Consider the following 26,344-nt stretch of genomic DNA (forward strand, 5'->3'; position numbering starts at 1 on the left):
TGAAAAGCCAGCATTATGGTTGGTACAAAAAAAAAAAAAAAGACCCACTCAAGTTGACAGATGTGATATTTTTGAAAAAGCAAGTAACTGGCATTGTACATAATAACAGTGATACACCACAGTAAGTTAAAAACAACTTTGAACCACAAAAGAAACTAAGATTGCTTTAAGTCAGTTTGGATTTATTTACCTCACATTTGTGTCCATAAAATCAGCTTCTACAAGCCATTTTTATTGGACACAATGTTCCTGTGATCCTGTAATGTCAGTATGGAGTATGAACATGAGTCCTCCAAGACAGTAGTCTTCAAGCACAGGTACATGTATACCCAAGGTACAGAAAGTTTGCAGAACTGCGACCACAGGGAGCGTAAAGGAAATCAATGCTTATACTCACAATCCTATATACTCTCCAAATCTCATCTGCCTAAGAAGCTTGTGTCCAGTGAGCTCTCCCTTTCCAACAACCCTTTCAAAATCTTACCAAAGGAATTTTCCTAGGCTTAAAACTCCTCTAGAACAGCTACAGAGAGTCCCAAGAGAGCACAGGGACAATAGCAGTTTAAGAAACAGTCTCTGGATGGAAAGCAGTATTTATTTGAGCTCATCTGGGAATACTGGGGACACCTTAGGACACATTCCTATACTGCTATCACTTAAAAATTAGACTCTCTTCCCAAAGAATGATTTCATGACCTAATTTAATGGGGACTTTTAGATTGAATGGCAGAGATTAAAATGTATCTTCTGTACCTGTTGTGTGTATATATGTGTATGTATATATTATATATTTCCAAACAATGACAAGTGACATCTTTCCTTTTTCCAATTCAGAGAGTTTCACTGATAGATACCATATGGCTGGATCAATCCCAGGATGTGGTCTGCAATCTGGCTTGAACCTGCATCATGTAAAAATTAGGTGTAAAGATTAAAAATTAGGCCTAAGTCAGCAGGGAGGATAGTATCACCAGATATAAATGTACTTCAGATCAGAGCAAACTTCCTGGCCTCTTCAGGTCTGTATGTCTGCATTGGTGGTAGAGGTTAAGGAGGGAAATCAACGAGATTATAAAACTAAGAAAAAGCTGACTGACACTTGCATCATGGTGAAAAAAAGTGCACCACGCTTGCTGCCAAAAACACTGAGCACAATAAGTTGGTTACTATACTGACAGGATTCAGTTACTCCACTTTATGGGTCTTTTATTATACTTTAAAAAAAAAAAATCTTCCCTTCCTTACATACTAAGAAAACCTAGCCCCTTCTCGGGAAAAGGTGACAGCATGTGCTCTTATTTGAAAGGCTGAGAAGAAATCCTGGAGAGTTGTGGAAGACACTGAGCCCCAATGCCTTGTTCTCACTATCAAATGAGATGAGAAAGCCAAGGTGCGGGCAGAAAGTGCTCAAGTTTGTGAAGCTGTTCTGTCACCAAGGCAGTTTACCTGACCCTTCCAGTGAACTGCAAAACTATACCCACCAGGAAGAAGCTGCCATGTTTCTCAGGCTTCCAGGTGTCTCAAGCAGGGAGAGGCATGAAGTCGCTTGCCAAGACCACAGATGAGGTCACCAGCAACCACACCCAGCATCCTGCCCAGTAGCTTCTGAATTTTACATGTCAGCCTTTTGTCAAGTTCTCAAAAGGACAAACTAAAACGAGATCCTATCACCCAAAAAGCTTAAGAATGCTTACCTTATGTGGTTATTTTAAACATGTTTTTTTCCTTTCTTGTGTAATATAATTACAAAAAGAACTGACTAGGATCTCATAAAGAAGTCTTTCTTCTCCAGACTGCCCTAAATTCGTTTCCTTTAAAAATTTTTCTTAGATTCTTAATTTTACAAGTGTTCTGGAACAAGGATAAAAGGGAACAAGGATAAAAGACAACAGATTGACTAACAAATAGAGAAGATTGATTAAGCCAGGCATGGTAAAGTACTATAATCCTAAGTGAGGCACAAAGGACCACATGTTCAAGGCCAGCCTCAGCAGAACTACAAGTTAGAAGCCAGCCTAAGCTGCACAGGGAGTCCCCATTTGAACAAAAGATGGATGGATGGACGGGCAGGCTTAAATAGGCTTATTGTCATAGTATGAACTCTGCAGGCTTGATTAGAAAGCACATATTTTCATTTTCAAGTTGTTAGTCCTTTTACTTTTCAGTAATTCCATTCTATTTTAGCTTCTGCACCATACCGCAGAGTTGCAATTACAACTCTATAGTTAGCCCATTCCCAGTATAATTAAAAGACTCACAAGTTTAAAAAACTGTACTATCACTACAGAGGTCCAAGTGCATGGGAAAGACCACATATTCTGCATGGAAATGTCTTCCTGTTATAATGGATAATTTTAAATGAAGAAAAATAGCGTTAGAGTCATTTAAGAGAGATTCACTATGTTCCTACTAATAGGGTTTCTTCATTTCTAGCACTGAATTTTTTTTATCAGAAAGCTCTTTATTGTCAAGCTCCTTGCCCTTGGACATGTTAGGAGCATCCTAACTCAGTTGCCTCTTAGTTCCCCTCTTACATGGCAATCAGGAGACAGATAAAGATACATGAAGTGGTTCTCAGCATACTATCTTGTTAGTGCAAAACAACATGTGAACTAGCAAACCAACATTTGAATACACAGATCTATGCTGTCTATAACTTCCATAACCTCTAAACAAGTTGAATAAAATGCTATCTTAACTAATAACCAAGGAGTTAAACAGTAACTAGTAATATATATCTTACCTAATAACCAAGGAGTTAAATAGTAACTAGTAATATAGCATAAAGGTAATGGCTCAAGCAAGCCACTTAATACAGGGCAAGAATTAGCAATTTATAAAGCACCATAGCAACAGTTATCAAATGTTTACCAAATGCCTGGACTGAGATAGTGTTAGATGAATTGCCTCCTTTTCACAAAAAGCCCCTGAGATAATTTGAGGTGAGGAAATGGAGAACTATGAAGGTTAATTAGCTGCTCAGGGCAGGTGTAGTTTCAAAGCCAAGTCTAACCGAAATCTCAAGTCTGTACCTCCCTTTACAGCTTTCAGGTTGGAATATCCAGTGGTTATGCTACACAAACAATTTAGAACAAATACTCTTGCCTATACTCTTCTAACACTAACGATGAATTTCAACTGTTACTAATCAATATTAGACAAATTTTAAAAGATAATTTAGCAAGGTATCTGGTGTTTTTTATTTTTTGTTTTTTTAATAAGAATTCTCCTCCCTCAAACTCAGAAACTCTCTGGATGTTATCTATGAACTAATGCGATTACTTTACATGGCAAAATTGATTATGAAGTCCTAAAGCACTAACTGCAATCTGTGCTCTTGTATTTTCAGATTAAAGAAACTAATTGACCAAGAAACTGAGTCCCAGGAAAAGAAGGAGCAAGAAAAGGAGAAGAGGATCAAGGCCCTGAAAGAGGAGCTGACCAAGCTGAAGTCTTTTGCTTTGATGGTTGTGGATGAACAACAACGGCTTACAGCTCAACTCGCCCTTCAAAGACAGAAAATCCGAGATCTGACCACAAGTGCAAAGGAAACACAGGGTAAACTAGCCCTTGCTGAAGCCAGAGCTCAGGAAGAAGAGCAGAAGGCATCTAGGCTAGAAAAAGAACTGCAAACACAGACCACAGAGTTTCAGCAAAACCAAGACAAAATTATGGCAAAGCTCACCAACGAGGACAGTCAAAACCGCCAACTCCGACAGAAGCTGGCAGCACTCAGCCGGCAAATTGATGAGTTAGAAGAGACCAACAGGTCTTTACGAAAAGCCGAGGAAGAGCTGCAAGATATAAAAGAAAAAATAAACAAGGGAGAATATGGAGACTCTGGTATCATGGATGAAGTGGATGAGCTCAGGAAGCGCGTGCTGGATATGGAGGGGAAAGACGAGGAGCTCATAAAAATGGAGGAGCAGTGCAGAGACCTCAATAAGAGGCTTGAGAAAGAGACAGTACAGAGTAAAGACTTCAAACTAGAGGTTGACAAACTTAGTATAAGGATCGCGGCTCTGGAAAAATTAGAAGATGCTTTAGACAAAAGCAAACAAGAATGCTACTCTCTGAAATGCAATTTAGAGAAAGAAAAGATGACCACAAAGCAGTTGTCGGAAGAGCTGGAGAGTTTAAATGCCAGAATCAAAGAACTGGAAGCCATCGAAAGCCGGCTGGAAAAGACAGAAATCACACTAAAGGATGACTTAACTAAACTGAAAACATTAACTGTAATGCTTGTGGATGAACGAAAAACAATGAGTGAAAAATTAAAGCAAACGGAAGATAAGTTACAAACCACCGCCTCTCAGCTCCAAGCAGAGCAAAATAAAGTGACAACAGTGACTGAGAAGTTAATTGAGGAAACCAAGAGAGCACTCAAGTCCAAAACTGATGCAGAAGAGAAGATGTACAGTGTAACCAAGGAAAGAGATGACCTCAGAAATAAACTCAAGGCAGAAGAAGAGAAAGGACACGATCTCTTGTCAAAAGTTACTGTACTGAAAAACAGGCTTCAGTCACTGGAAGCAATTGAGAAAGAGTTCGTGAAAAACAAATTAAACCAGGACTCCAGTAAGTCCACAGCAGCATTACACCAAGAAAACAATAAGATTAAGGAGCTCTCTCAAGAAGTGGAAAAGCTAAAACTGAAGCTAAAAGATATGAAAGCCATTGAGGATGACCTTATGAAAACAGAGGATGAGTATGAGACCTTAGAACGGAGGTATGCTAACGAGAGAGACAAGGCTCAGTTTCTGTCTCAAGAGCTGGAACATGCTAAAATGGAACTTGCCAAGTACAAGTTAGCGGAAAAGACAGAGTCCAGCCATGAGCAGTGGCTTTTCAGGAGGCTCCAGGAAGAAGAAGCGAAATCAGGCCACCTGTCAAGAGAAGTGGACGCATTAAAGGAGAAAATTCACGAGTACATGGCAACAGAGGACCTCATTTGTCACCTCCAGGGAGACCACTCTGTTCTGCAAAAGAAACTAAACCAACAGGAAAACAGGAACAGAGATTTGGGAAGAGAGATTGAAAACCTCACTAAAGAGTTAGAAAGGTATCGGCATTTTAGTAAGAGCCTCCGGCCTAGTCCCAACGGAAGAAGAATCTGTGACCCACAAGTATTTTCTAAAGAAGTTCAAACGGAAGCAGCAGACAGTGAGCCTCCAGACTACAAGAGCCTCATTCCTCTGGAGAGACCAGTGATCAATGGTCAGTTGTATGAGGAGAAGGAGGACCAGGATGACAACCCTAACGAGGAGGAGTCCGTGCTGTCCTTTAGATGCAGCCCGTCTACTTCTCTTCCTATGAACAGGAAACTGTGGATTCCTTGGATGAAATCCAAGGAGGGCCATCCTCAGAATGGAAAAATACAAACTAGGTCCAATGGCAACTTTGTACAACCTGGAGATCTAGTTCTAAGTCACACACCTGGGCAGCCACTTCACATAAAGGTTACTCCGGACCACACGCAAAATACGGCCACTCTTGAGATCACAAGTCCAACCACAGAGAGTCCTCACTCCTACACCAGCACAGCAGTGATACCAAACTGTGGCACCCCAAAGCAAAGGATTACCATTCTCCAAAATGCCTCTATCACACCAGTTAAGTCCAAAAGCTCTACGGAAAGCCTTATGAACTTAGAGCAAAGCATGCCCCCAGTTACCATGGCAACCTTTGCCAGAGCACAGACCCCGGAGTCCTGTGGTTCTGTGACTCCAGAACGGACAATGTCACCTATTCAGGTTTTGGCTATGACTGGTTCACCTAGTTCTCCTGAGCAAGGCTGCTCTCCAGAGCCGATAGAGATCAGCGCCAAGCATGCAATTTTCAGAGTCTCACCAGACCGGCAGTCATCATGGCAGTTTCAACGTTCAAACAGTAACAGTTCAAGTGTGATAACTACTGAGGATAATAAAATCCACATTCACTTAGGAAGTCCTTACATGCAAGCTGTGGCTGGCCCCGTGAGACCTGCCAGCCCTTCAGCACCACTGCAGGATAACAGAACTCAAGGCTTAACTAATGGGGCACTAAACAAAACAACCAATAAAGTCACCAGCAGTATTACTATCACACCAACAGCCACACCTCTTCCTCGACAATCACAAATTACAGTAAGTAATATATATAACTGACCACCCTCACCCGCATCTAGTTCATACTGATATTCTTGCAAGGAACTCAGTCCCTTTTTAATCACCCCTCCAAAGCCCTGAAAAGAATGACTAAACCTGTACTTTGGGAAGATGGTGCATGGACTGTCCAAGAGTATCTGGAACTAACTATGTGTTGCCTGCATAGTCATATCGAGTGTGCACTTACTGTATATCTTCTTATTTACATACCTGTATGGAAAATATTTAGTCTGCACTTGTATAAATACATCTTTATGTATTTCATTTTCCATAACTCACTTTAATTTGACTGCAGCTTGTCGTGGTGAATCACTTAACATTATAAAACAGTAAATAGTTTGTTACTTTTGCCACTGCTTGCTGAATTTTCATTTGACCATTTTGTTATATATCTGCATGTACAATATCATTTTATTTCCTGTTTAAAATGTCCAATACTTCTTCCTAAAGAATAAGCAGAACCTATTTGTCATATAGTCCTGGTCACATATTATAGGAGGGGAAAATGGTTCAAATAAAAATTTAATCTCCACAACTTCAAAATGAAGGAAAATAACTATGGCAAACTTAATGCCGTTCTTGATATGAACCTTAGTATTTTTAGAACCCAAAAGAGAGTTATAAAGCCAGAAAATGTTTTCAGATAGCAGGATAAAATAATATTAAATAATTTGCTATTAGTGAGCATACAAATAGACTGATGGCAAAAATTAAAGCTTTGGCATGTGACAGGAAGCCAGAAAGCACATTTGGAAATACAAGTTCCCTTGCCTATTAAGGGGTGATTACGTTTCTCCAGCAGACTGAAATCCCCATAAAGCATATATTACATCTAAATCTGGAATCAGCCACTATGACATAAACTTCTGGACACTCAGCTTCAAAACAAAAGTATCATTCTTGTTCTGTGTTATTTGGTTCCCAAAATTACTTAATGTGGGTACTGATCTACCCTTCTTGTGAGTAAGGCTACAATCAGAAGCACACAATTTATATTTCTGAAAGAATTCTCAAGAAGCAAATAAAAACTGCAGATAGTTAGGAACACAAGCTAAAAGACCTTTTTAAAAATAACCGTGCAGCGCGGCAGCAGAGGTACTGGGTGACTGATTTCTTCTGTGATTGTTATGCCATTCATAGGGTACATGAAAAAAATCTCAGCCAAAGCTTCCTAGAGATCGACACCAAGCTCTTCGTAGCCCCTGAGCACGCTGCACAGCTTTTAAAGGAACATTTTAAATTACACATCGAGTCCCCAAGTCACATTCTAAAAGGATGACTTCGGAACAGCTAATTCGCCATTTTCCCTTTTCCATTCCCATTCCACACGCTTAACTGTTAAAATTTAGTGTAGCCAGTTTTATTGCCAGTTATTGTTTTAAATGCAGTTCGTCATCATCGACATCCAGGCAGACTGTGAGGACTTTTCAAAAGTAAAAGGTATCTTCCTTTCCCCTGAAAATCAATTTTATGATAGCGGAGTAAGGGTTTGTTGACAGAAACACTTCCATGGTGATGAACTGCAAGACCAAGACTGTGGGCTTGCATCATGATTAAATAAATGTGGACAAAGCTGAGGCAGATGATGAATGAGAAAGCTTCTGTTTAAACACATTTATCTTGAGGTTGGGAATCGGCAGAGACCCAACTGTATTACAAAATACATGACGGTCTAAATGTTTTCAAAGTTATTTTTAAGTTGTTAGGATAGAACTCTGAAAGGAACCACACAGCTCAGTGTAGTCCTCTCAAGGTCGACAATGAAAAAGGGATCCTTTTATAGTCACTAAACCAGAGATGGCACATGCGATATTTGAATGGTACCAACCAACTAATCACAAAATTATGAATGGGAACTAGAAGAATTCGAGAACCTTCCTCACTTTGTTACAGCAGAGCACAGACTGAAAACAAACTCTCATAGCAACGGGGAAACAAGCAGAGCGAACGAGCTGAGGATTCTTACCACCCAGCTTCCACCTGGATGTCCTAAGATGCTGGGGAGGGGCATCCACTCTTGGCCTACGGTAACTAGGAGGAGTTTGGAAGCACGAGCTGTCCATCAGCTAGTTGGTGAGGATTCTAGCTTTTTTATTTTTGAGATCTATAGAAATTCTTTGTAGTAAGGTTTTAGAAAGCTCTATCTATGTGCTCTGCTGTGACAAGGTAGAAATCATCATTTTATGACCTCTTGCAGACCTCAATTATAACCAGGCTTCCTGGGGAGTTATCTCTATTAACTGCAATCCGAAGAGACTCTAAGGATTCTCTCTCATTTACAAGCGTTCAATAATTAACATATAAATATCAAAATGAATTTGGAAGCTTCTCATTACTAAAGCATACACAGTTTATTACAAGTGTCACTACTATCTAAAGTCAAAGGATTCTTTTTCGATAAAATTACACATAAATATAGATTCCTGGCTCTAATTTTAACTTCCTTATAAACTGTACATATGTGTGACAGGCATACTTTGCGTGCATGCGGAGAGGGAAGGAGGGAGGAAGCGAGAGTGTGTGAGATTACAGAATTTCCCCCAAAGGCAGAAGGACGAAGGAAGTGATGCTGGAAAAGAAATATGTGGAGGAGGAGGTGCACTATCCATGAATGGCTGGCTAAAGATCGTTTTTGTAACTTATTGTTATTTTCTTAATTATGTGTACGTATGCATGTCTCTATGGATAAGTGCTTGTGGTGCTCAGAACTCCCGAGGCATCTCCTCAGCCCCAAGAGGATATGAAAAGCTCCTACTTCCTTTCATTGGTCAGAGTCCCTGTTTTTTTTTTTTTTTTTTTTTTTTTGTTTTTTTTCGAGTTGGGGAAATAGGGCCTTGCGCTTCCTAGGCAAGCGCCTACCACTGAGCTAAATCCCAACCCCAGAGTCCCTGTTTCAAAGCCAAATTTCATTTATTCAGTCCCACTGATTTCATTAGCTTTCTAAGCTGTAGAATTGGCCACATACTTAAATAACCTAGCAAGTTCTGTTTGTCATTTAAAAGGCGTAGCAAAGTCTTAGGTTAAAACAAAACAAAACAAAACAAATACATATGGCTCAATGGTTAAGAACACCAACTGCTCTTCCAGAGGTCCTGAGTTCAATTCCCAGCAACCACATGTAACATGTGTAACAGGAGCAACAGTGTACTCATACATAAAATAAATAAACACATCTTTAGAAAACATTTCCATGGTGAGGCAACGGCAAGTAATGGCAAGCTGAATACACAGAACAGAGGGTGACACAGCTTTAACCCCAGCCGTCAGCAGACTGAGGCAGGTGGAGCTCCAGGCCAGCCAGGGCTACATGACAAAGGCCTGTCTCAATCAAACAAACACACCTAACGAAACATAAAAGCAAGTAAAGGCGAAACCTTTCCCAAGATGATGTCACTGCTCTTAATGGTAAAAATAACATCACCATCTTTACTAAAAGGGTATCACATTATAAGGAATGCATCTTTACATATACAAAAGGATTTCTAATATGGAACCTGAAGTGTTTCCGATTTCAGATTGGATTTTTTTTTCCTTAAGGATATGCAAACACACATACATGTAAGACAGCTTGGAGATGAACCAAAGTCAAAACATTAAACTCCTTTATATTTCATGAACACCTTTTATATACTGAACCTAAAGATAATTTTTACACGCTATTTTAAGATAATTTTATGCATAAAATGAACTTGTATAGTATGAAGGGTTTGTTTACTTGTAGTGTTATGAGTGCTCAAGGGGTCTTTATTTTGGAGTATTTCAGGTTTCAAGTTTTCCAACTAGAGATGTTTCAACCTTTGCCTGTGCAAAATGATGGTAGGACTATATAAATTCTAATAGGAAGGTTCCCCACAATTCTATTCTGAAATGCCGAGGCATGAGGTTTGTGAGATCCTAAAAGGGTCCTTTTGTATTATTAATTTACATCCCAAACACTGCTCCCCATCCCTCCCTCCCTCAGTCCCTCCCCGTATCCCCTTACATCAAGTCTCTGACAGATTAGGTTCATCCTCTACCACTGAGGCCAGCCTGGGCAGCCATGAAGACTAAGCTGCCTGTCAGCTACAGAAGTACATATGGGGTGGAGTAGAGGGGGCCCTTGCTCCAGCCTGTATATGTGCTTTAGTTGGTGGCTAAGACTCTGAGAGCTCCCAGGGGTCTAGGTTTGTTGACTCTGCTGGTCTTCCTGTGGGGCTCCCATCTATTTCTAGGCCTTCAATCCTTCCCTCATCTCTTCGGAAGTATGGCTGACCTCTGTCTAATGTTTGGATGTGGGTGTCTGCATCTGTTTCAGTCCCTGCTGGGTAGAGCCTCTCAGAGGACAGTCATGCTAGGCTCCTGTCTGCAAGCATAACACAGTATCATTAATACTGTCAGGGACTGGTGCTTGCCCAGGGGATAGGTTTCAAGTTTGGGCAGTTATTGGTTGGCTTTTCCTTTGGCCTCTGCTCCATCCCTGCATTTCTTTCAAATGGGACAAATTCTGGGTTGAACGAAAATTTTGTGGGTGGGTTTGTATCCCTATCCTGCCACTGGGGGTTCTGCCTGGCTACAGAAGGTGGCCTCTTCAGGTTCTATATCCCCACTGTTAAGCATCCTGACAAAGATCACCAGCATTGACTTCTGGGAACCTCCCCTATCCAAGCTCTGGGGGACTTTTTAAAGATTTTCCCTTCCCACCAGCCCAGTGGCAGATTTTCATTCATTCTCCTGACCCTCTGGGCTTCCCTCACCAACCTGATCCAGCCCCCCCATTCTCCTCCCCCTCCTCTCTACCCCCAGTGCCCTCCTGCCTCTGCCTCCTATAACTATTTTGTTTCCCTCTAGAAGGGTATTTTTATTTTCAAACCCTTATAATCCTTATTATTTCTCTAAATAACTCTAAATTGAAAACATTTTATAGCTTCTTTCATACTGACTATATATAAAGTAGGTCTTTAAACATTAAATAAAAGAACTTTGTTTGTTCCAGTTACATTAATTTCTGTTATTTCTATCTTATGTTCTAAAAATGTCATTTTTTATCTTGAAATGCCAAGAGAAAATATAATTGGACAAAACACATGTAGCAGAAATAGAGGAGTGAAACATGCCTTTCTTTTCTTCTCTCCCCCTGTGGTGTTAGTGGTGGTGGAGGTCACCTCTAAACACAAGGCGCATTCTACCACCTTAGTGCCCTCCCAACCACAGCAACCTTCTTATGACCTGTATATAACAAAGTCAAATCCAAGACATCCTTATGAGAGTCTCCTAATGTTAACACTGTTTTCCACCCCCTCCCCCACCCCAAAATGGTACCAAATTTGGATCTCCAAAAGGAAGAATCTATCCTAAGCTACATTCTAATAAATCCTCTGCTTGGTTTGCAGCCTGAAGTTGAAATTTCACAGCTATAGAAATGTGTGTTCCCCTACTCTCAGACTATTTTATATCTGTCCCAGGAAGTAAGACTATTTTGCCCTCTAGAGGCTGTAATGAAACACGAGGTTTATTATTTATTAGGTGGAAATGTTCCCAGTTTCATAACTAGTAAAGTATAGATAATTAAATGGCCCGACACTAACAAGTTCCATTTCTTCCCCAAATCCCAAGTTTATCCCTATACTTCCTGGGTCCAGAACACACACTTGAGAGTGCAGTCTGAAGAAACGAAACCTAGCAAACACAAGGCAGACAAGTGACTTGCCATAAAGTTCCCAAAACAAAACTTCTGTTAATTTGATTTCTATTTAGATTAAACACCAAACCCTTTCCTTTCTAACTAAGGTACCCTTCAAACTATCAAAGCTAAGAAGTACTTTTGTGTGGTCAAATACATCAGAGAAGCAGGTATCCTAAAGAGTCCTCAGAGTCCAACTGAGAGAACTGTGTAACACCTCTGAGTACTGTAATAACTTGATAATGAATTAACACTGTTGGTATGGCAATACTTACAAATCTGTTGACATTTCATCAAGACAACAGGCTTTACACGCAAAATGCTATCATAAGAACGTACTCCTGGCTAACTCTGGGCATCAATCAGCTATCTCAAGGAAATTCTCTTTACTCACAGCCTCATTTTAAAATTTCTGTTCAAATTATTACTCAAATTGCAAGGTGAAGCATGGAAGACTTCTTAGCAAATGATTCTGCATGATTACCTCTGAGGAGTCATCTGAAATAACCCTGGTCATAGTCCTGCAGGCTGTGTGTCTTGCTTGCTTGTTGAGACAGGATTTCACATCTGGCCTAAAACACACTCTGTATTAATAGCTGAGGATGACCTTGAACTGATCTTGCCTCCACTCTTAAGTACTGAGGTTACTGTTATGTGCCACCACACCTAGACTGTTTTGCTATGTTTTTTATACAGGCTAGTCATGTTTAAGTAAAAACACAAATGTACGAACATAGGCCTTAAAGACCCACAGAGTCTTCTACATTCTCTGAATAGGCGCAGATGGGTTTACTAACAGACGAGTTACTCATATGACTCAGTAACACACAATGCCTTTGCATATGGTATCTTTTCTTCCAAGAACTGCATGGATACAAGTGATCTTAACCCACTGATCATGACAAACAAACATGCAGTGTGGATCCTAGTCAACACTGCATGTAAGGCTCATCCCCTGATAATCTACTAAGGAAATGGAACAAGAATGAGTACCACACAGCACTCACGAGTAGAAAATTATATAATACTTCTAATAAACCGGAGATGGGAGGGGACTACAGTGGACGAACGGGCTTTGTAAAGCATGAGTAAGTGGAACAAGTAGGAAGAGGGTCCTCCAGAGGCACTCAATGGATGACCAAATTTTCTACCTCATGCCTTTGTCAATTAGTGGTAAGGGCCTTGGACAAGTCTTTTAACTTTTGTGAAAAAGAGATTAAGATTTTAAAATAATGTGTGGCTCTAAGTTCTAAAACTAGATGAATTATCTGAGAGTTGTCATATTTCTATAACCTTTTAAAATGCTATTAGGAATAATGTCGATATATAGACAGTCTACTGGACAACTTTATTTTCCTTTAGAAAACCAACTTCTTTCATTGACACATGAGGCCTAATAGACAGCGACCTCTGCACATCTGTTTCCTTCCCTCAGAGTCTATGACTTTCCTTTACCCTTCATTATATAAGCCCCAAGTCTCCAAATGAAGCAGTGCTCGACCTCAGGACTGATGACTGCATGAGTCCAATAATTCTCTGTTGAGGACAATTGCGAGGGTTGTTCTTTGCCGTCACAGGATGTTTAGGACCCTCTGGCTTTTACCCATTAGATGTCACATGAAACCAATATTTCTAGTCATAGCTAAATGACTATGGGGATCAAAGCTGCCCCTCACTAGAAGCTATTAACATTCGAAAGACGAAACAACTCTGTAAGTCAGCTCTACTGTGGAAACAGCTCCAGAGAAGGAACCGACATTAAGCACTTCAGGTACTCGGGGGCTGGGGCTAAGGAACAGGTGGGACATGAACAGGGATGAGGAGGTGAGGTGGCCCAGAGATGTTCCTAGGAGATGCCCACTTGGCAGACATGGAGCACACGGGCAAGATGACATCCACTGTTCAAGTGCAGGCTGAGATGGTTCTCAGGAAGGGAACAGACCAGTCAGACCGTGAGACTTGAATACAGTAACAGGAAGTGCTCTGTGTCTCCACAGAAGGCTTCTAGCCAATCAAGCCATGTGATGGGGGAGTGGAGGGGAACGGAGAGGAAATGAGTCCATTTCCTTTGGTAACAGCCCTAATGGTGGTGGTGGGTGATTCCGTCAATCTTAGAGATAAACTAGAACAGATTCTCTTGGTTTTTCATTAGTATGTGACAAAACTGACATAGTGAAGACATGCCTTTTACTGTCCCATTTGCTTTCCATGGCAACACAATGTGAAACTACTCAATGCAAGGGGAGGCAGTATAAACTGTATTCTACTACTTCTGGTGACAGACACAGCTGCCTAACATGACCTTGATGTCCCACCACAGATATATACTATTTGAACCAACACCCTCAGAATGCACTTAAACACAGGAAGGGCTCCCTCACTGCTGATCTATGTGAATAATACTCACAATTCTTATCAGTTGAAACAATCTACCCTGAGAGGCCGTCAATCTACCCTAGCCCAGAGTCCATTTCTTATAAAACATTCAAGGACTGCAATAGTGATTTACTTTTCCCTCCAACTTTTCCTGAGTCATAAAGCTACTGTTAGGCCAATAGCCAGTGAGTGTGAAAAGTCAAGACCCACACAAATAGCAGGTGTGGGAGGACTGCATGTTCTATGGGGCAGAGAAAGACCACGTGACCTCTCATGTTATCATCATCTAGAGATGGTCCTCAGAGAACACAGGGCTGTCTCAGTGTCCATCCTACCCTAAAGCATGATTCTGCAAGCAAAGTACACAAATGGCAAGCATGAAGAACGAGGTTTGGCTGGGTCATCAATAGGTGTAGAGAATTAACATACTTATTACATAGGCTTCAAATATGGCAAGGAAAAGAGTGAACACATCCATGGGAGAAGAATCACAACCACAAACACTGGAATTTAGAAGTAGGTGGCTGTCTCCAGACTTCCTTGGAAATAGAAATGACCATTAAGGTTCAAGGTCTCATCCATAAAGACAAGCCTCATAGACTTAGTCCACACTTAATGCCTTTGCAGGAGCCTAGAAGTTATTCCTAGTCTGTATTCCCTAAATTAGGAAATCTACTTTTCAAACAGTGTCACAACTGATGCTGCCATTAAAAAAACAACAAAAAACAAAAAACCTGTCTACTTTCCCAACTCAGAGAAAATTCTATGGTTCAATTCTATCAGCATTAAATTCTGTTTCTAATTTGGCCTCCCATGCCCCTCATAACAATTAACAGCCCCTTTCCACATAACCACCCTCCGAACAACTCAAAATAATTCTGTAAGAATTTCTTTCTATTGGTGGGTCTGTTTTCTCTCTTTTTAAAGAGGGAGGAGGGAAGAACACAAGCAAGTTACTTCCTTTTCTGTTTTGTCTTTTGATGACGTTTTTGCCTAAACATATTGTATCAGATATTTCTGTCACCTAGGAACAACAAACAAGCAAGCAAACAAACAAGTTTTAGGTCAAAGGGAAGTCATCTAAAGACTGCGACCACATTCAGGCCATGACCCTCCTTTAGAGGGTAATGGAGGAAGTCACTGCAGGGTAGCAGTCACACTGAGGACTTCTCTCACGGCACGTTCATAAGCAGTCCGTGTACTTCACATAAAGTTCTTCTGTGAGTATTAGAATAATAAATTTACTCCATAAACTTTGGAAAATGTGAATGCTTCTGTGACTGCTGATTTTAGCTTCAAAGAAAGCAATGAGAACCTGGGGAAACAATGGACAGTTACTTATGGGTTTGTTTGTTTGTTTGTTTGTTTGTTCGTTCGTTTTTGTTTTACCTTCATGTGAAACCTATCAACCATGGCCACATTCCAGGCTTTTCTCAGACTGCCAATGAGGAAGGAAATCTGCTTCGAGGCAAACATCCTGTCGTCACTGCATACTTTAGTGTCAAGAAATGGCAGATCTTCCCAGACTCCAAGTTTATGGAATCTGTCTACTTGGTCCAGACACAATGGCGGGGGTGGCCAGAAAGGTCACTGGCAGAGAGGGCAGGATTTCCTTTCCTGCAGGCCAATCAGTGTGTGGATAATGGTTCAATCACAGCACATTATTCAAGTAATGAGAAGAATGCTTTTTTAAGGTCTTGTCAGGACTGACTAATTATCAATAAAGTTGTATAGACTTGTAGAAAAGATTCAGACACAAATAGGGCTCCTCAAAAATTCACTTCTAATTCTAGGAAAGTGATGCAGAAGTACTTACAGTAGAAAGGAGGGAACAAAGAGTGTAGTGAGAAATTATGAATTTTGCCTACACATTTGAATGATGATTTCTCTACCAGGGTTTTCTATTAAAATCTCCAAAACTTCAGTGCTCGTGAGCCACACACACACACACACACACACACACACACACACACACACACACACACACACACACTTGTTAAGAACCAGGCCCCACACTATTCAATTTCGAATGTTGCTCACAGGAAGCGCTGAACTACGTTCCCATGGCTAACAACACACCTGGACTTTACAAACCACAGAGCACAAACGCTTTAGGAAAGGGTGTAAAGAATAGGGAATGCCTTCACGTGAGGCTAGGAAAGGTCCACAGTAACAAGATAAAGTGGCATTGTAAAGAAAGAACATGTACAAAGAATCATTTCTCTGGGCCAAAGGTGGTGAGAAATAAAACTCAGTTATGGTCACTAATTCAGACACAAATAGGGCTCCTCAAAAATTCATTTCTAATGCTAGGAAAGTGATGCAGAAGTACTTACAGTAGAAAGGAGGGAACAAAGAGTGTGGTGAGAAATTATGAATTTTGCCTACACATTTGAATGATGATTTCTCTACCAGGGTTTTCTATTAAAATCTCCATAACTCCCATTTAAAAACATTACCTCCAACAAATAAGGGTAGATTTGAGAACAACAAGAGGATAAATCAGGGAAAGACAAAAAATAAAGCAAAGATATTATGGGAATATGGCCAAGAAATAAGTACTTTTTGAACAGAAATAAGAAAAAAGACAAAGATAATAACAACTTTAATAACTAATACGTATCTGGTACTTTGGCTATATAAGGGCATCCCCTACATTATATCTTTATTCCCCAAAGAAGCCTTGCAAGTAAATCCCCATCTGAAGATTACAGTTAATTTAAGTTTCTACTGCTGTGGTAAAACACAATGACCAAAAGCAACTTTGGGTAGGAAATGATTTATTTCAGCTTACAACTGTATCACTGAGAGAAGTCACAGAAGGAACTCAGAGCAGGATCCTAAAGGCAGGAACTGAATGAAGTAGAGGCCACAGATGAAAGCTGCTTGCTGGTTTGCTCTCCCTCATGACTGGCTCTGGCTGCTTTCTTAGACACCTGCCCAGGGCCTGGCAGCACTCACATCAATCATTAATCAAGAAAATGCCCTGCAGACTTATCCATAGGCATTCTGAACGGAGGCGTTTGTCTCTATTATGGTTCCTCTTCTCAGATAACTCCATCCTGTGTGAACTGGACAACAACAACACAAACCAGGACATGAGGACTGCATGGGTCAAATGCTCAGGGACAAAAGAGAAGTTGGTACCAAAACTAGAGTACAGAATCAAGTCTGTTTAGCTCAATGACTTGGGCTCTATAACAAAACCAAAGCTTTTAAACGATGTGAAACTCAGATCAAGTAAAAAAGTATTGAAAGTTAATATAAGGAGTGAAAATAAGGAAATTCAAAAGGACATGGGAAACAAAAGGGTATCAAAAAGAAAAAAAGAAGGAGCTGCAGGGATAGCCTGGTGGTTAAGAGCACTCGCAAAGACCCAGGTTTGCTTGCTAGCACCCACAAAGTGGCTCACAACCTCAGAATTCTAGCCCCTGAGTAAACCACACAAGCACACATATACATGTACACGAAACTCTCACACATTCGAAAGAAAAAAGATAAAGGAAAAAAGAAGTTGGTAATGGAGTACACCTACGGTTTTAACTCCAGCACTGCAGAGGCAGAGGCAAGTGATCTCTCTGAGTTTGAAACCAGCCTTGTCCACTGAGCTGGTTCCAGGCCAACCACGGCTACACAGTGGCATCTTGTCTCAAACAAAAATGAAAACATAAATAATATATAAATAAAACAGCAGAGACAAGAGGAAAAGCACATGAACAGGATAAACATGAAGATAGTTAAGGCTCGTATAGTCTATTTACTACCATAGCTCTAAATGGAATGTTGTGTTTGGCACAAAGTGTGAACAATTCGGTTAGGAGAGATTTGAAAACTGTATTTCAATGCTTATTCTTGGAATACCCCTTGTGCCCACATGTAATTATCACAAAGAGGGACTGGGAGTGACTAGGTCCAACCAAAACCCACATTACATTATGGAACAAAGGTACCAATTTACCCCTCACCTCAGAAACCTAACAAGTCTTCAGTATGAAGCACAGTGCTGGGGCATTGTTTAAAAACAAATGTTCTCTCATAGGAAGTCAATGGAAACGAGATAACCGAGCTATACAGTCTCCCTGTGAAGGGCCCCTTGCCATATAAAACTAAAACTTTACAGGGTAAAGTTGCATTGAATAATGGAAAGTTCTAAGAAAATCAAGAGATTAAAAAAAATAAAGCATATGAAAATTTGGGCCATCTGCCAGATTTATTATCTGTTATTTCTAGCCTTCCTTCCACCCACAAATTAGTGGTGATTTGCCAAGCAGTATAAGACAAAAGAAATGGAGGCAGTCATTTTTCAAGGGCACTTTGTCCTGGCTCAGCGTTTCCTTCTTTTCATCACTACATCTATCAAGAATACTTAGGCACGCTCCTAACAAACACTAAAATGAAGAGAAACTTCAAGGCGCAAACAGTCACTCTGAAAACACACAGCCTTGACCAAGCATACTGAGCTGGGTTCCATGGAGAAAGGATGCTCTGAATTTGTCTTCCACCTCCTAAGGACCGTCAGACCTGAAATCTTTACACGTGTCCTCAGTATCTACACTGAGGCATGATTAAGGGCCTTTTGCAGTTCCTGGAACCAAGCCCACACCGAAGGAACACTGCCTCCGCACACAATAAGCTGCCAATACATCACCAAAAGTTCAAAGCCCTTAAACACTTGTGAGAAAGAGAAACATCCCGACTCCAGCTGTCTCCACCAGCATCCCCATAGTCTGCCATGGACCGATGTCTGTTTTCTGTGAAGAAAATAAAATCGGATTCATAAGGAAAGTGGCTGGAGACTCAGACTGAACCAAACTGAAAACATCACAGGCACTTGCAGTTCTTTGGTCACTAAGACAATGACGGTGGCGAACCGGAGTCTACAGAGTGCTACGCTTCTTTCTCAAGAAGCAGAGGCTAAAACAAGCTAATTCTCTGAGAATTTAATGAATTTACTTCATAAATATACTTTTCTATTGCTTTCTAAACAGAACTTTTCTTCACTGAGCCAATCATCCTTCAGACTTGTTATCCAAAGAGCGCCTTTCATGCTGAGTTTTGAAGATTAAATACGTTTTTTAAAGAATCTTTTTTCTTCCATGAATGAACTTTCCAACTTGCTTAAGTCCCTCCCAGACATCTGCTTTCTGACGAAGCCCAGGAGCCTTCGAGTAGAACAGTCACTGTGTGGTCTTACAAGAACCACATACATGAATCTCTCTTGCAATATGCACTCAAATTTGGAAAGAAAATTTCTTGGAGCTATTTGACGTAACATTCTATAAAAATGATCCAAGGGATGACACGTTTTACAGCTCCATATTTCATTTGTAGAAACCAGTCCAAGTATAAAATTCATACCGCAAGGAAGAAAAAAGAAATTATCCTCCGCCCCAACACAGTTGCAGGAATGACATTTGGCTTGCCTAATAAAACAACTAGTCTCTGCTGCCACCTAGAGGTAAAGACTGTGTAGTGAACTCAGCCAAGAGAGCCCAGCTTTTGAACATGTTAAGTAAGCTGCCATTCTTCTTCACAATACACATCAGTGCTGCGGCTGAGCCCCGCCTCACCATGGCTGCTGTGAGGAGGGTGCTGCAGAGACCTGTGGTGCTCATGAAGTGTGCCTGCTCTCAGACAATCATGTCCGGCTCTACCATAGTCTCTGGGCATGCCATGTACTTCCGTCATAAAGGATCTGAGCAGCCTGCCTAGGATGCTCGGGACCCTCCTGGGGCTTCCCCTGCCCTGGCAGGTCCGCGTGCCCAGTGAAGTGAGACATTTATATCCATAGTAGCTTCAGCTACAGCAGTTGTTCTCTCAGAGTGGCAGGCTACCCTTACTGCATCAGAACCAATTACCCTTGAGAATTTATTAAAAATGCGGATTCTTACATATGGCTACAGGACAACTTAAATGACCTCTCACCAAGGACTCTGGACACTAAATTACAGAAAATGTCTGTAATTCTTGATAAAGTTATGGGGCTTCACAGAAACCTATTCTGGAAAAGCTGAAACAGATTTCAACTGAAGCTTCTATTGTCCATGGTTAGACGTTAGGGATGACATTCATAGAAATGTCCTTATCACTGAGAATTTCTCTTTTTCGTGTCTTAACAGTTTAGTATAGCATCTTTTAACTGTGTGCGTTTACAAAGTGTTGAGAATGACCAAGAACATGACTAATACCACTAACCTGAGTGGACCACAAATATCACAGACACATGTCCATCTGCAGCAGTGATTCCCATCCTGTGGGGCTCGATTCCCTCAGGTGTAGAGCAGCCCTTTCACGGGGGTCGCCTAAGGCCATCTGCATATCAGATGTTTACATTATGACTCACAAGAGTAGCAAAGTCCCACTTATGAAGTAGCAGCAGCAATAACTTTATGTTTGGGGGTCATGAAAACACGACTATTAACTGTATTAAGAGAAGGCAGCACTAGGAAGGCTGAGAACCACTGATCGATAGGTTGTGCATCCCTAACCTAAGTCTAATGTTTTTACTGCCATAATAATGTCTTAATTCCACACAGACCTCATGTGACACGTTGTGGTCATTACACAGTTACACTGAAAATAATGTATAAAATTATATTCATTCTATTGTTTATAAATTATATATATGAAACATATATGGCTTTTGCAGTTAGATGTGGATTTCATTGTGTATATGCAGATAAGTCCCCCAAAATTCAGACATTAAAAATACTTCTGATCCCCGGGGTTTCAGAGAAGGAAGTCAATCTATACTACTTTTTCTTCACACATAAATATTAAATGTGCATGTCTTAAATCCCATTTCTTATACTTTCTTGGAAGCATTTCTCTAACTTCAAAAGCATTACTATGTAATGACAGCATAGTGCGTCTATAAAATAATACTCTAATTCATTTCCTACATCCTCATTATTAAGAATTGTTATCTATGTCCACTTTTTCATTGTAATTAATGCAAAAGCAACTACCTTTACTTGTCCCTCTGATTATTTCCTAGGGAATGAATTTTAAGTGCCAATTACACAGTGCCAAGTTGTTCCTTCCCTCATTTGGACACTGTTATTGTTTATTGTTATTTAAAATAAAACACACGCACACACACACACACACACACACACACATACACACACACACATACACACACACATACACACACACACACACACACACACACATACACACACACACACACATACACACACACACACACACACACACACGCACACACACACACACACACACACACACACACACACATACTCACACTGAGGCAATATTCATCACACAGTACTTGTCATATCATTTGGTATTCCAGTCTACACTCTTCTACTTCACTGTACTTAAATGTTTATAAGGAGCGGTACATCTAATGTACTTTTAAATCAAATACTCAGTGATGTAGAAGTTAAAAAGCTCAATAGTATCAGACTATATTTTGGGGATAATGGAATAAGATGAGAATCATATATACTATATTTTAAGGTAAATATAAACATAAATACACAAAGGAATTTCAATGTATTCAGTCAGTACAATAAAAATGTTAAAGGATGAAGAATAATTTTAAGATGGCCTCTCACAAAAATAGTACTAGAAGTTTACAACAAATGAATACAATGAACTTTTAAGATATTTAACAATATTTACATTTATGAACTCAAAACAAGAAAAGAATGATGTAACTGGGGGAGGGGATAATCAACTCTGACGGAAGACTGTCAAGTTCAAAGCAAACCTGAGTGGGGACATGGTGAGCTTCACAGCAGGCTAGGATACAGTGTGAGACCTAGTCTCAACACACTCACCATCACCACCACCACCAAACGACGAAAGCAAACAAACAAAAATGACAAAGAATATGCATCTTACAATCAACTGGATTATAAGAGATCCAGTGTTGAAAACTTCCCATCTATTGCCAGCAAGTATTCTTAAACATTCTCATTTCTCCCTTAAAAATAATGGAAAAAAAAATAGTTCTTAGCAATCTATGTCACTCTCTGCTAATCGACTCCTTCAGCCTACGATCACTCCGGTTATGCGCCTCCTTCCAAAGTCCTCCGTATGTTAACCAATAAGCAAACAGGTAATTCTGCCTCTGCAGTGTCCCCATCTTCAACCTCTACTCACTCTCTTCTACATCCTCTCATGAGCAGCCTCATCTGAAGCACTCCATTTCCCAACTATATTTGATGTTTTCCTGCATGAGGGACATAGGCAAAAGCATTCCGTCTTCTTACCAACAGCAGTTTCCGAGGAGAAGCCTTTGGGCTAGGCTCACATTTGAAGTCAAATACTACTTTCTTAGCCACAGTTCAAATTAAATCTTTCTCTGGAAATTGCATAGCTCTCTAACAACAGCTGAAGTACTACCTTTGTTTACCACACACTGATCAGCAGGAAACACTAGGCTTACTCTGCATTTAAACACTATGATCAAATGTACATTTACACAATGGAGTTTGCAGAAAGTTTCCTGAAATATCTTCCCTCAAACTGACTATCTTAAATCTGACAGATCCCCAGAACTTAATATTTTCAAAAGTCACTCCCCCCAAAAATAACTACATGCCTTGAAAAATGCCCATTTATTTCCTAAGTGTACCAATAACTATCTTTTGTCTTTGTTGTTGTTGCTGTTGTCTGATTCAAGATCAAGGGAGTATGCAAGCAGAGAGTTCCAACAAGGATCCCTAAACCCAAATCTACAGGCATCAGCAGACTTTCCACCAACACACCCCTGGGATCGATGGATAAGGCTAGTCATCAAAATGACTGCGAGAAATTACACATCATAAGAACTGTCACCTCTAACACTTTCCTCCACATAAAAGGGAAAAGGTAAGTTATGCCTAGATAGTCTCTAGGAAGATTCATCTCCAGAAGGATCTGGTAAGCTACAATCACCACTATGGAAGGCCAGAGAGGAATGGCCAACTGTCAAGGAAATAGCGAAGCAGCAAGCTATCCTATGGCTCACAGGTTGATGGACCTGGTGAAGGGCATGCTCAAAGGAACAGCACAAGCACAATTTTCAACTCTCTGTGAGCATATATACACTGTGTCACACCTGCAAGCCACTGGACTCCCCATGACATTCTTAACCTAACTCAAGGCTGGACTGTAGCATCAACCCAAGACAAGACTGGACTCCACAACAGCTCAAGAGCTTTCTGTGAGCACAGAAGTAATCCTTCGTTCTATAGAACTTCACCACATAATCACAATGCCTACGAAATGTACTAGCTTTTCTAACTTGCTTCATAAAAGTGGGATGAGTTCTACCAAAGTGGCATCAACAATTAAAATCAAAAGTGTAAGGTCTAAAAACAATCACTTCTTTATGACTATGAGAAAGAAAAGAAATTCTTAGCTATGAGGAGGAAGGAACAACAGAATTAGTAATTGCTGATTATGTCCTTGGTGTGGCTTACCCTAACAACCATTAATGTGTGTGTACTTGACTACTAGCATTTAGCCCTTCTCCTACTTTTGTAGCAGCTTTCCTCTCCTAAAGATGAAGTCACAGAATCATATTGCTTGGCATGAAAGATGAGTCTTTAGATTAGGATTGGGGATTTCTACAGTAGTCAGAGCATACCAGAACCGATGGTCACTACTACTGAGACTTTAGAGGGAAATATAAATCATTGTTCTGAGAACTTAAAAAAAGAGCAGTAAGTTATCTCATAGGGCATCTTTATTCACATCCCCTGTCTCAACGTTACACAAAAAAAATGGTCAGATTCAACAAAAGCTTGGCCCAGGAGCCCAGGAGTCCAGGAGGATGACACTAACTCCTGCAGTAACACTGCACTCAGTCACCACAGGATGCATACAGAACCTTGGCAATAATATGCAGTCATGGTTTTGTTTTGTTTTTAATCTCACTCAGAGCTGTGTCACTGAATCAAGAGAAAGGAGTCAGTGTGGACACAGTGGCACGATGACAGTTTTTAGATGAGGCATATTTGAATACACACATTTCACAACTTCATAAATCCTCAGGGTTTGAGGGGCATCAGTGATTTCTTCGACTCATCACTGAACATGAGAGGCGTGGGCCTGGAAGAATCCTCCTGGCTGAACAATACACTTCAGCTAGCTTTCTACAATGAGCCCCTGAGCAGACGCAAAGGAACTGACCTTCCTTATACTCAGCTTGTCTCTTTCAATTTGTACACCGATGCCAGTACAGAGCACCCCAGGGCCATTTAATAAGGCGAGGGATGGGGAGAAAGAGAGGAGGAGGAGGAGGTTGGGAAGCACTGTGATGCGAGCTAAGGAGGAACTGTGTACAGCATCAGGCAAGTGGCAGAGGGAGACATAGAGGAGGATCAACAAGTTATGGGAGGAAAACAGGAAAGTCAAAGTTAAAGGAAAGCAGGAAGTGCATAGAAAAGAGACTACAATGAAGGTGAAGAAGCTCTAACACGGAAAGCAAGACACATAAAGAGCATGCATAGCAGCATGCCTGCAACACTACATCTCAACCACATTCAGGGCGAGAAAAGAGCTACAGAAAGGCCAGTCAATCAAGACATGGGTGAGAAACTAGGCTTACAGACAGCGGTGAGGTAAGGGAGGGATGGGAAGAAGCAGTTATGCTTGGGTACCGTTCATTACGCTAATGGAAAGATAAAATATTGGAATGCCTAGAGTGAAAAAACAATAAAGATCAGAAGGAGTCAGAAAAGAAGCTGGGCACATGCCTATAACCTGACCGCTCTGAGGCAGAGGCGGAGGATTATGAATGAGGCCAGTCTGAGCTGTTAAACTGTCTCCCCAGACCCTACAGCCAACACAGATCTGAGGCTACAGCTTTGGGGGAGAGAGAACACTTGTCTAACATTCACAAGGCCCTGGGTTCAATTCCCAGCAACACATAGACACCCCATGAAATAGCAAACTGGAGAGGTAGCCCCACAGTTAAGAGCACAGGTCATTCTTCCAGAGGATTCACAGCACCCATATGGCTGCTCACAACCATCCGAATTCCAGTTCCAGAAGATCTTGACGCCCTCTTCTGGCCTCCATGGGTACTGCACACATGCTGAATAAATACACATATAGGTAAAACACCCATACACATAAAAACAACATAAACTAGAATTTTTTGAATAGGAAAAAATAGCATATACTATTAGTAGAAAAACAAAGTGCCCAGGAAAGTTTTACCTTGAAAAGTAACACAAAATACACTGTATATTGAAGTTTTTAACATTTTCTACCATGCTAGGACTTTCCTAAGTAAGTTTTATGTCAAGATGGCATAATTTCATGAGTACGTTTTTTTGTTTTTTTTTTTTTTAAAAAAAAGGACATGAAACTGGTTTTGTTTGCTGTGTATAGATGATCCTGTGTTACTTAAATGATGTCCCCTCTGCTTTCATGTCTTGTTTCAATTTGCACACAGCACTGTAACACTTACGTCAAAAGGTTCCTGTCTCAAGTCTGTGTAAACAGTACTTACCATTGACTCTCTGCCATGTCAATAAGAGATGATCAGCCAATGGAGGAGAGAAGAGAAAATAAGGCAGGACTTCTGCCAGCCAGGGGAGGGGGAGAGAGAGCGGATAAGACAGACTGAGCCAGGGGAAGAGCAAGAGGAAAGATCATGGGAAAATACATCTGAAGCCCAGAGAGCCAGACCAATACTAAATGTAAGTATCTCACGGCTCTTAGCAGGGAGGTAGCCAGATTAGCTTAGAAGATTAAAATAGATCAATGTCTGCCCAGGTATTGTGGTAAAGCTTGATTAAATAAATAAATCTTGGTCTTTCTATATCACTGTTGGGGAACTATCTAGAATAAAGAAAAACAGCTGCTGTTGTGTTTACTGCATACATTTATTGGCTGTTACACTAAAATAATTATGGACATTTTTGTGATCACTTTCAGATGGTAATCAAGTTCTCTCAGTAAGACGAAAGTCTTACAAAATGTTCCATTTTAACAAAAGAATCGGTTTTTTATCAGTTACAATACAGGCTCACTCCAAGTTAAATCTGGGGCATAACATAGAATGTAGCTAAGAACTGAGCATGACGTGGATTTCAACAACACAGTGGTTGACATGCAAAGCAACTGAAACAAAGAGTCCTGCCATGCCAGCATGACCCTTCTGAAGAAACTTGGCCATCTTGAAGGGTCAAAAATGAGA

General features: G+C 40.6%; 1 protein-coding gene across 1 annotated transcript; it reads left to right on the forward strand.

Annotated features, from left to right (window-relative positions):
• Window positions 1-3,351: 3,351 nt before the first annotated feature.
• Window positions 3,352-6,502, forward strand: Filip1l (filamin A interacting protein 1 like). The gene has a single exon (XM_032900317.1). The coding sequence runs from the start codon at window positions 3,465-3,467 to the stop codon at window positions 6,144-6,146; it is 2,682 nt and encodes an 893-aa protein (XP_032756208.1). The 5' UTR covers window positions 3,352-3,464; the 3' UTR covers window positions 6,147-6,502.
• The last annotated feature ends 19,842 nt before the right edge of the window (window positions 6,503-26,344 follow it).

Source organism: Rattus rattus, chromosome 4 (assembly GCF_011064425.1).
Source record: "Rattus rattus isolate New Zealand chromosome 4, Rrattus_CSIRO_v1, whole genome shotgun sequence".
Lineage (NCBI taxonomy): Eukaryota > Metazoa > Chordata > Mammalia > Rodentia > Muridae > Rattus > Rattus rattus.